Raw genomic sequence first — 11,992 nt, 5'->3', positions numbered from 1 at the left:
GAGCAATTTTCTGATTATAAAAAGGCGTTCACAAGACCTTCGACATACCCTGATCCGATCATTTGTTCGGAACAGATTTGTGAAGAGCTCATTTAAAACAACAATCTTTGAGTCAATTTTCTTAGAATGTAATTAAAACGACACTTGCTATGCAAGCAATACAAGTGATTGACATTCAACCAGCCATTGTTCGCGGATGAAAGTTGACTTCGACGAATGAGTTTTTTGAAAAGAATTCTTGCAAATTTCTGGGCATGGGTGTGATCGGAGTTCTCATTCGTGGATTTTTAGCAGCTGGCGCCAATGTACCACCATCACCATCGTGTGCAGATGAAGTATCTGAATCAACGTCATGTGTGGGGTTAGCCTTTCCGGTAGTAGTCTTCGGTCTCCTGCGGGTTCTTTGTCTTGCCGATTGATCTGAGTCATCTTTTCCGGTGGACACCGGACGAGGTTGCGTGCGAGTTGTTTCGGTTGATGCCCGACGCGGTTGCGTGCGCGTTTTTTCGGCTGACGCCCGACGAGGTAGCGTGCGAGTTTCTTTGCTCACCGATTGATCAGAGTCACTTTTTTCCGTCGGCGATCGACGAGGTTGTGTGCGACTTTTTTCGGCTCGCGTGCGACTATTGTTGGTGGACGATTGCTCAGATTCCGTGTCACTTTTTTCGGTTGATGATTGACGAGGCTGTGTGCGGGTTTCTTCGGTTCGACGAGGCGAGGTGATTGATACTTCATTTGGTGAAACTGATCCTCGTCTCTTAGCTTGACTGGACGAAACATTCGGATCTAATCGTCGTTTAGATTGACCGGATGATGAATGTTGGTCTTTGGGTGAATCAGCACTACGATCGTTCTGGCCCGATATGTTTGCGTCCTGGCCCGTAACGTTTGTGTCACTGCCGGATGCCGAGTCATGTGGTAAACTCATATCTTGGAAAATCCCATCTTCAAGTGAAGGTGAACTCATCATTAGTCCGGGAGGTTCCGTGGCGCCACTGTTAGACGCACTTGTTTGTGTGCTGGGCATTGCTGGTTCTTGACGATCTGAACCTTCCGGAATTGACTGCAGTTCCTTAAAACGTTTTGGACACGGTTTCGAACGAGTTACAGCCTTTGTCGATCTTTCAGATGGGACTATTATCGGTGTACCGGTTTCAGTGTAAACTACAACAAAAAAATTAATTTATTTAGCCATTGAATCCGAGACAGTGCGCAACAATTTTACATTTTTTCGATACGATGATATCGTCATATTCATCCTTGGACGAATTCGATGTATCGCTGGATGCTTTGCTGGTCGAATGGTCCGTTATAAGAGTAAAGCTGTTTGCATTTTGATCGCTTACGGTAGTAAGCTTATGAGCCAGTACAGTTGCAGCTTTGTTGATGCATTGCTCGCAAAAATATGCGTATTTCGGATTGTAGGCTCGGGTCGCATTCAGATTCTTTAGAATATCAAATAAATTGTCGTCTGGATTGATTTTCCGATATTGGTCGGCATTGGTATTTCTACAGCTACCGCATTTCATGTTTCTTACAAATTGATACGAATGAACACAATATACAAAAACAAAAACAAAAACTTCAAAACAAACGTCTTTTACTGACTGTTTCCTCTGATCATTTTTCGTTTGGCGGATTTGGCGGTTAAAACAACAGCAAAATGTTACTGAGCGCTGATGCGTACTGGAATTTGACATCTGACAGATCCATAGAAACGTCATCTTGACAGTTATAATTTCTTAATTTTCGGTAATTCATAATGGCCTATTTTTGGCGGTAAGTCTGTCGCTCATAAAATAATGCTAGCTTGACTATTTGACTATTTTCCAAAGTTTTTTCTGAAGAAGTAGAGATAAACGAGCACAACAATTGTAATAAAGACTAAGTAAAGTATTGGTTGAGTCTTTTAATATTATTGTATACTCGTACTCGATCTGGTGCTAACACACCCAAATATTTCGGAGGTGAATATTTAAGTAAAACGCGAATTAAAAGTATCATTCAAATCGTCCAGCGGCTTTATTGGTTCTTCTGCAGTGTTTATCACCGTTATCACATACATTTTAGTGGATTTGATGCACGTTGATGCGAGAAAAAGTGACGGAATTCCAGCAACTATTTTGAGGATAACATTTTCGAAAAATTCGAAAAATACACCATGAACAGAAACACCATATTAGAGACAAAGGCTGACATATCTTCTTGCAAATGTTCGCGAATCTGACACATGTAGATTGGCTTTTTAAAGTTACAATTTGGCAACGGACTAAATGCAACAGTAGAACTCACCCACAGGCCACAGCGCAAGGCTATTAGACTATAAACTCAGCTGAAAATAAACTTTAGAAGACGACAATAAGGGCCAATTCTTTGTCACAGTCAAATATGCGATAAAACGACAACGTAAAGAAGTCTTTCAAGTAACGTTATCCCTAGAGTACCTAAAGACACCCTTTCGTTCCGCTAAATTCAAAAACGTCGAAGTTCATCTTTACAATTCCCGTGAAATGTAAAGTGAAGACAAACACATTGGGGAACTCATCAGGGACAATGTTTTTCAATTTTTATGCGTTCTAAAAAAAACAAAAGCTCATTAAAACGACAGAAAAATCAAAAGAAAGAGAAGATCACCTTAACACTTCACTAACACCGAAAGAAGTGTTAGCATGGCCACTGCGCAATTCCTCGGTGTCTTCTTTCACTAGTAACACCGCTTCTTTCTTCATGCATAAATCGCCACGAATTTGGCTGCTACTTGTCAAATTTCTCATATTTTTCAATTTAATTTGGGAAAATTAGTGAAAAAATGATAAAATTTAGGAACATTCTGAAAAATTTGAGGAAATATGGGAAAATGTTTTCCCAACTATAGTCCCTGCAGAATTCAAGGTCTTGTGTCTACAATTATAGAAAAACAGCTGCTTTCATTTTCGTTTCAGGTCATCGATTCTCATGAAATGAGCCCGCGACATAAGCCTTTTGTTCTGGCATGACAGGACATTATTTTCACAGTGAAGCCATGATGGTACATTTTACCAAACATTTGCATAGTTTGCCCTTCACACCTGACGCAAAAAGTTAATTTTTTTAAATTCAAATTTTGGTCGATATTACGGTTTTACATTTGGGAAAAATATTTTTGTAAAGAGATATTGTCAAAAATACAATAAAATCTGCTCAAATGGAGAATATTATATTTAGAGTACTTTCCACTCCTATACATCATTTTCATGACCTTGTCCTTGACGATCCCAGCTGTCAGACATGTCGAACGATTTGAACGAGCGATTTGCACGTAGTTTACATACGTCAGTTGATTGAGGTTAATTACTTGTTTTCCATTTACCAAAGAAGTACTCCATGTGAGAGACAAAATTGATTTGTTTACTTGACAGCTTGCTCTCTCACCGAGTACTTTTTATTGAGTGGGAACCATACTTAATGACATCTTAATTTTCCATTCCACTCAACAAAAATTACTCAGTGAGAGAGCAAGCTGTCAAATAAACAAAGTCAAAATTTAAAAAAATCAATTTTGTCTCTCACATGGAGTACTTTTTTGGTAAGAGGAAATAAAGCATTAATGAAACCTAAAGTGAGGTTAAGTTGACAAGTATTGTATAATGAAAATGATGTATAAATGATGGAATTTGTTTATGTACTGTCCGTTTGACAAGAGGATCGCCACGGTTCAGCAGGGGGTTTTGAACATTTGTTTTTTACACGTTGGCACACGTGCTCTTGTCAGATTCAAGATTCTTTTTACGAAGGTTACGCTGATTATACTTTGTGAAAAATTCCAATACCTTGCAAATATGTCACATCTTGGACAGAATTTGACACTGCAATATCTGCAACATGAAAAAACTAAATGTTCGAAACCCCCTGAAACCCCGTGCTTCCACCTACGTAATATACACAAACTAGGTGAGCCAATCTTAATTTATTAAGGAGGACTGAAACCAAATGTCTAATTAATTTTACAAAATGGATCAAATTCAACATTTTCAAAATATTTGCGCCAATTTTTATGATCTATTACAAAATATATTAGCAACTGTCTGTGTCACATATTATTCCACAGTAGATGTCGTTGCCATCAATTGACCGTCTCATCCAACAACATAGTCTTGTAATTCATCAGTCTCCAATTCTATTCCGTTCGAATCGCTCATAGAGCAAACATACCTTATCGCCTTGAATATTTCATAGTGCATCGCGTTGAATTTAATTTCTTTTTTTTAATTTTAAGTTCATTGAAAATGTGAACAGTGTTTGTGGTGTGTCTGAAGAATCAAATAAATTTTGGTTTTCCTTTCTTTTGTGTTGATAATCGGTTAGACTCGAAACGCAACCAAATAAAAAAGAAAGAACGAAAGGTGACAGAACGGTTGTATAGCACCGAAATTCCATACACCGAAATCGTGTACATGCAAAGTGAATTCTTTTTTTTTAATTAATTTTTTTTTCGTGCACTTCGTGTTAGTTTTTGTTTACTGAATCACTTTTATTCGCGTATTATTACACAACGTAACCTCAACCTATCAACAGTCATCGTACATCTATCAACAGAGTATAAACGTAAATATGGCATTGAAGGAACAAGAAGTAGGAGTCGGGGACTTTGTTCTACTCGACGAAATTACCGTGGAAAAGTTTATGGAAAACATCAAAATTAGGTGAGTGAATCGATCACAAGTTGAATTGAATGCTGGACGATGTTGGGTGTGGTGCCACAAGTACACAAAGTGCCAATAAACAATTAAACAATTTGTTATTATCTTGAGATTGCTGAAAATTTGATAAGGAAAAATGAGTAACCGCGTCTCTGACATAACTCGATGCATTATCTATCACAGGTGATGGACGTGCTAAGTAGTTAGGAGCAAATTTTTATTAAGTTCACAACGTCCCAGTTCTCATTATCCAGGATGTCTCTACACGATATTCAATTAATTGGTCGTTGTACTTCGATCTCTGTATTCTATTTACCCTATCAATATTGCCTGTCAGCCTGCCTGAACTGCTACATCAAACTTATCAAACCGGCGTTTGGTTGATGAAAAATTCCTTTTGCTGTTCATTCGCATGTGTTCTTATGCCATTGAGTCATTCGATGAGATTTATGAGATAAGATTTGCATTGATCTCACGACAATGACTATAGCGATGATGATTGAGTCATAATAGTGATCCCGTCATATACACAATTGACGAGTGATGCATACGATTGACGCTTAATCATAACTGAATGTGTTAATTTAATGAAATAACAATATTTACACTACCGGAACGTAAACAAACGATAGATTTGAATACACACGAGAATAGGTCTGCGCATTTAGGGAACGTGTACCGTTTACATGTGTAGTACACCAAACCAGGGCTATGGCGGTTATCATTCTATTCTCTATTGTTTATAAACTGTCCGATTGAAAAATAAACAATTTGATGTGTTGAGGCTAGGACAGGTCACAATACATTGATTTTTTTTACCAGCCCGTTCAAATGACGTTCAACGACTCGTTTTTCTTCAATTTTTTAAGAAACCGACATTTTAGACAACAACGATTTGTGTTGTAGAATCTTTCTGTTGTTGATGCTAGGCAATTGCCTAAATCGCATGTTTCATTTAACATTTTAGAAAACTTTAAAAGACTGTCATGCTGAAGTGTTGACTTACCCGTTCTGAAAAACGTTTTCATAAACTAATTATCTCTCGGAATATCTTTCGAAACGAGTTGTAGAACATTTGCACATCTCTGAGCGACGAATTGTACATCCATTTCAAAATGGATCGACACATGATGTGTTATGTGTTATTGGACAAAGAACTAAATTTGGGAAGAAACAATTTTTCGAGTTGTCACTGTTGACATTGTAGTTTTCTATTCCAACTCTGAAAATTAATATTCTCCCCTGGGCTATTGGATGAAACGCCAATTTTTGCCGGTCTAAGCACGAAATGATTGGTGTACAGTTAACTTATTTTCCGGACTTGTTCATGTCGGGACTTAATTTTGTTGAATCGATTACTTCGTCTATTTAACGTCTAACTTGTCAATTTTTGATTTCGCTGACTTTACCGCTCATTTTCCTATACAATAGGGTCACAAGTCACAGCACCAGCGCATCGCTTTTTAGCCCCGTACGAAGTACAAAGGGGCTTATAGGATTACGATGCCGTGTGTAATTGATGGAATTCGAAGCAGACGGTAAGGGCAAAGTGTTTGCCTATGTTCATAGATAACGAATCCGCAATAAAAATTTTGTCTGTCCGTCTGTCCGTCTGTCACGTCGATATCTTGAGTAAATCAAATCCGATTTCAAATTTTTTTTTTCCCCTGAAAGATAGTCAAAATAGTGAGGCTAAGTTCGAAGATGGGCATATTTGGGTCGGCCCTTCGTGAGTTAGGGCCGCCTAAGTGCTTTAAGGTCTTTTGGGGATATTTACGGCAAAAAAAACGATGGAAATGCAAATGAAACGGCAAAAGATAGGTATTGTCGATACCGATCCAGGAAAAAAAAGGTTATTAAAATCGGGTGAATGGACCGTGAGTTAGGGCCCTAGAAGTGAAAGGCTACTCGGCCCTAAGTGTATTTTGCATATAACTCGAGTAAATTTCATTCGTTTTTCGTAATTTTTGTTTGATTTGGAAGGTAATCAAATGCCGAATAGAATGTTGTTGAAAAAAAACTAAATTTGGGTCCTTGGACTGAGGCCGCTCCTCGGCCCTAAATGTATTTTGCGTATAGATCGAGTAAATATCATCCAATTTAGCTAGTTTTTGTCTTATATGAAAGGTAATTGAATACCGAATAGAATGTGGTGAGAAAAATGTTTGAAATTTGGGTCCTTGGACTGAGGCCGCTCCTCGGTCCTAAGTGTATTTTGCGTATAGATCGAGTAAATATCATCCAATTTAGCTAGTTTTTGTCTTATATGAAAGGTAATTGAATACCGAATAGAATGTGGTGAGAAAAATGTTTGAAATTTGGGTCCTTGGACTGAGGCCGCTCCTCGGTCCTAAGTGTATTTTGCGTATAGATCGAGTAAATATCATCCAATTTAGCTAGTTTTTGTCTTATATGAAAGGTAATTGAATACCGAATAGAATGTGGTGAGAAAAACGTTTTAAATTTGGGTCCTTGGACTGAGGCCGCTCCTCGGTCCTAAGTGTATTTTGCGTATAGATCGAGTAAATATCATCCAATTTAGCTAGTTTTTGTCTTATATGAAAGGTAATTGAATACCGAATAGAATGTGGTGAGAAAAATGTTTGAAATTTGGGTCCTTGGACTGAGGCCGCTCCTCGGCCCTAAGTGTATTTTGCATATAACTCGAGTAAATTTGATCCGATTTTCCTAAATTTTGTTTCATTTGAAAGGTAATCGAACACCGAATAGAATGTTGTGGAAAAAAATTTAAAATTTGCGTCCTTGGACTAAGGCCGCTCCACGGCCCTAAGTTTGTTTTGCATAGAATGTTGTTGAAAAAATAAATAAATTTGGGTCCTGGGACTAAGGCCGCTACTCGGCCCTAAGTGTATTTTGCATATAACTCGAGTAAATTTCATCCGATTTTCCTAATTTTTGTTTCATTTGGAAGGTAATCGAAGGCCGAATAGAATACTGTTGGAAAAAAAATAAATTTAGTCGTTGGACTAAGGCCGTAACTTGGCCTTAGGCCTCTCAATAAATTAAAATTTTAGGTCAACTTGAAATTTGTGTAACATTTGAAAGGAACGTCGTACGGGGCTTCGTAATTTCGCTATGCGCAATTTCTAAGATGTACACATTACATAATAATTTGACTTCAACTACGTTTACGGGTGCAATAGGTCTACGGTCAAAGTAGGGTGACAGACGCACTAGGGTCACGTACGCAATAGATATACGGGTTCGTACGGGGCTCAGTCGCAGCAAACGCTCCGACTGTTCTGATGGCTCGTTTCTCTTGTATCTACCGCCGAAGGCTCCAACAGGTGCAAATCGATAAACTGGCTAAATGTTATCATCCAAAAAATCTGTGTCAAACTAAAACTCGGTGGCACCGAGTGGTACGACGACATGACTTCTGAATTTTCTGAAAATGTGTTCGTAAAATCGATAATTTTCAATGTTTTAATGGGATAGGTAGACATGGTACAGACGGCGAAGAAAATCGTACTTTTCATGTTTCGAACAGTACATCCGACTCCTTCAGCATCCATTACATAACTCGGGATAAACATGAAAAGTCTCGTTTTCGTGTGTTTATTGACCTATGCCACGCCTCGGATCAACAAACTTCACACGAAAATTCTACTTTTTATCTTTTTATCCCTAATCATGTGTATCAACAGTGTATCAACCAAATTCAATGTAAAAAAATCTGGAAGAATTTTTCATACAAAATAGTACTCTATTTGGCAGCTGTCACTCAAAGCACTTTTGCTTGAAGTGCGTTGCTTCAAGGCATGAAATATTTATTTACGTATCTGTTGTGGATGGTATATTTTAGGCAATTTCGCGGGTTGTAGCCCGAGCGAAGTGAGAAAAATTCCGTAATTTATGTCCAAGACATGAAAAAGAAATTGCTTCACTTTTGGCGCGAGTTTCCATAATATTCATACACTTTTCCGTCCCTGTACAGTGTACACGCTTGGCAATTTTGACTATACATGTTACAGACATTTGTCATACATTCATTGAATTTAAAGTTTCTTCCCACAACCAAATTAATTCAGTTTATTAGTGCCAGTTATACATCAATTGACAACAGGTTCATGACGAGTTCAATTAAAATTACCAGCAATTATGCATTTTCAAATTTTCAGAATTTTGTATCGAATACGGCTAATAATTTGTCAACAACGATGAGGTCCGGTTAGTGTTTGTATCGCAAATGTATTTTAAAAGACGATTAAAATAGAAGATTTGGTATCAAACAAATGGAACAACAATAAACAAATTTCAAATCTTTTTCAAAATCTTCTACTCGTACCATTATGCGTGGCATTTTCGGTATCCAAAATCCGTAACACAGTTCGACAAGATCAAAAAATCGAGATTTTTCTTTGTTTTGTTTCTTTTCAGTCGTTTTTGTTATTTGTAGATGAATTTCGAAGTAATTCTTTAAACTAACAACGAAACGTCCAGATTCTATATGCTGGACTGTCTGTTTACATAAATGGTGTAAAATCTGAAGATCACGAAGAATTATGAAACATTTTAACTGGAACTGCTTGATTACAATACGAAGGAAACAATTTATTCGAGAACAAAAACGTAGATGCGAGCAGACAGGGTTCATTCCACTCGGTAATGTTTCCAGTGATATGTAAAAGATCCGTGAATACTATGAGAATGAAACGAGATTATTGTTTCATATTTGCCTGTAATGTTTATCTATCTGTCTTGTTTGACTAACCGCAGACTAAACGATCAAGATGTTGACCATAGTTCATTTCTTGCATTTAAATGATGCACAGCATTTATGGACGACGTGTTTTTTTGTAATATTCAAATTGTACCGAATTCGGTACTGGGTGTGGTTGCTCAAGCTCTTATTTGTATTTTACAAGCGCAGGATTGATTTTGTTTAAATAAAATTGTCGAAAAATGATTTTGGAATAATATGATCAACAAATTGGAATGGTGAGACATTCCATTCATTAATATGTGTCCGCATGCCGGATCCTTTCCATTTAGGATTGTTTTATCAATGAATTGTGGTGTCTGGATGCGATTGTGAGTCGAGCGAATAAACCAAGGAAATCTAGCCTTCAAGGAAATCCAAGGAAATCTAGCGATCTAAATAAGAAGAAAGACTAACTGTAGATACACATAGCAACGCGCGATTGACATAAAATTATTTTATATGCTACATGCGTCGAAAACCGTACTTTTCATGTTTCAAGCGCTTCTTTCGATGTCCTTAGCATGTAAAATTCATTACATAACTCGGAAAAAAATGAAAAGTTTCATTTTCGTGTCTTTATTAACCTCAGCTTCGCCTCGGATCAACAAAATTCACACAAAAACTCTACTTTTCCCTAGTCATGTAAAATACGATTGTTTTCAAACATTTTCCAATTGTTTTGAAATGTCACACTTGCAAAAGCTATCATCAAAATTGCGTAGCTGTCGCAAGTTTGACATTTCAAAACAATTGGAATAAAGAAAAATAATTGGAAAAGGCCAGAAAACAAAAGATTTTTATGTTAAAGTGGTCAAACTCGCGTCACTACAGTTAAGTATGCTTTCCACTCAACCAAAATACTTCGTGTTAGAGTCGCGAGAGAGCGAGCTTTCAAGTAAACAAAGCAAAAATTGAAAGAATTCAATGTTGTCTCTCACACGGAGTGTTTTTTTCGTAAGTGGAAATCAAGCCTTAATAGTGATATCGCCAAATCTTCAGGTGATTGGGGAACAAGCGGTTTCCGATTTAAATGAGTGATAGCTCGTTGGATTCGTCTTTCAATTCTAGCGAACATGTATCTTTCACTTTTTCTTTAAAAAGAATTGTTTTCTGTGAAAAGCGTTCAAAAGTGAAGACATGTCAGAGGGTACCGAAAACAGTTTTTCGACAATAACTCAAGAAAAAATTATTTTAAATTGTTGTAATGTTGTACGAATGTCGGCCTTGGAAAGGTAGAGCATACTCACCGCTTGGTGCTAGTAGACCTACTATGACTAAAAATATAGTAAATTATTCGGAGAGTCACCTTCTTTGCAGCTTCGATGTTCCACGGAACTGAGTATGGGGTGTTGTAGTTGGCGTCACCCACTACCGTTCCACATAAAAATGAACCCAGTGCTTTTGTGCTGCAAGCCTACAGAAGTCTTGGAAAAAAAGTTGGTGCCAAAATGCAAATTTTTTCCTTCTTTCTAAGGGCCTACCTGCTGGAACAGCGTCTGGAACGGTACACCAACTTTTTTTCCAAGACATCTGTGGGCTTGCAGCACAAAAGTACTGGGTTCATTTATATGTGCAACGATAGTGGGTGAGGCCAGCTACAACACCCCATACTCAGTTCCGTGGAACATCGAAGCTGCAGAGAAGGCGGACTCTCCGAACATTCACTATATTTTTAGTCATAACTCTCGTGGATCTACAAGCACCAAGCGGTGCGTATACTCTACCTGTAGGTCTTTCCAAAGCCGACAATCCGACATTCGTACAACATTAAAACAATTTAAAATAATTCTTTCTTGAGTTATTGTCGAAAAACTGTTTTCGGTACTCTCTGACATGTGTTCACTTTTGTCGTGATTATGAATCATTTTTGTGTGGCATAGAATTTTACATCTCTCGAAGTCAAAATTTCTGACAAATTCTTGCAACTCATTTTAGTGTCAGCTTAATAGAGTTTAATGAAAACATTAGTGTTCCCTCGTGGCTGAGACTTTCGTTTTGTCACAATTCCAGTAAATGTATTCTCTATAGTTCGCCCACTTTATATTAAAATGGGTCAGTTCACTACTGTCATTGTCTACGATTTTTGAAAGGGTAAATCCAGGATTGTCTCAGAACAAAATGAAAATTTTAATAAATTTGGCTAACCGACTTATTCGCAGCTTTCCAATGCACTACATGAAATTATTTAACTGAATCGCTAGAGTTTCCATTTCCATATTATGTCTCTACCATCATCATGTTTATGCATTTAAAGTAAAAAACAGAATTACAAAACAACACAAACCGCGTTGAGTATCGTAATTTGTTTAAGTTCAGAGTAGTGACATCATAATACAACAATTTTTTCCTACATTTTATATATAGAAAGCAACAACGCGCGAAAGTGTGTTGTGTACGTTTATCTGATGTATATAATGGCTGAGCAAAATATATAAGTCAAGCGTCAACCTTAACCACATTGTTATTTATGCATTTTAATTTTCAGTTTTAATTTCACAGTAAATAAAGCTTTTATTTGTGAACAAAAAGAACAGCGCAGTTATTGTGTACACCACCATACAGCAGTTAGAATCTGCTAGCTATGTAT

The 11,992-nt window shown here is 37.3% G+C and overlaps 2 protein-coding genes across 3 annotated transcripts in view; one reads left to right on the top strand and one right to left on the bottom strand.

Annotated features, from left to right (window-relative positions):
* LOC119072574 (unconventional myosin ID) overlaps positions 1-11,992 on the top strand; it is a 50,604-nt gene that overhangs the window by 14,074 nt on the left and 24,538 nt on the right. Inside the window, exon 2 of one of the 2 annotated variants that reach the window (XM_037177822.1) lies at positions 4,552-4,682. In XM_037177822.1, coding sequence (XP_037033717.1) covers positions 4,591-4,682 — 92 coding nt within the window. In that variant the 5' untranslated portion in view covers positions 4,552-4,590. Of the gene's footprint in view, positions 1-4,128; positions 4,683-11,992 lie in introns of those variants that run through there. The other variant, XM_037177821.1, reaches the window with a different exon arrangement.
* LOC119072589 (serine/arginine repetitive matrix protein 2-like) lies at positions 130-1,679 on the bottom strand. Its single transcript, XM_037177843.1, has 2 exons — positions 1,226-1,679; positions 130-1,164 (listed from the first exon to the last, which is right to left on the bottom strand). The coding sequence occupies exons 1-2, from the start codon at positions 1,527-1,529 to the stop codon at positions 176-178; spliced, it is 1,293 nt and encodes a 430-aa protein (XP_037033738.1). The 5' UTR covers positions 1,530-1,679; the 3' UTR covers positions 130-175.

This window comes from Bradysia coprophila (assembly GCF_014529535.1).
Source record: "Bradysia coprophila strain Holo2 chromosome IV unlocalized genomic scaffold, BU_Bcop_v1 contig_84, whole genome shotgun sequence".
Lineage (NCBI taxonomy): Eukaryota > Metazoa > Arthropoda > Insecta > Diptera > Sciaridae > Bradysia > Bradysia coprophila.
The sequence above is the reverse complement of the archived record's forward strand: the minus strand, read 5'-3'. Positions and strand labels throughout refer to the sequence as shown.

Coding starts and splice junctions, on each gene's coding strand:
- LOC119072589 (XM_037177843.1), bottom strand. CDS start 1,529: ATGAAATGCGGTAGCTGTAGAAATACCAATGCCGACCAATATCGGAAA. Junction 1,165..1,225: donor TATCATCGTATCGAAAAAAT/GTAAAATTGTTG, acceptor TTTTTGTTGTAG/TTTACACTGAAACCGGTACA.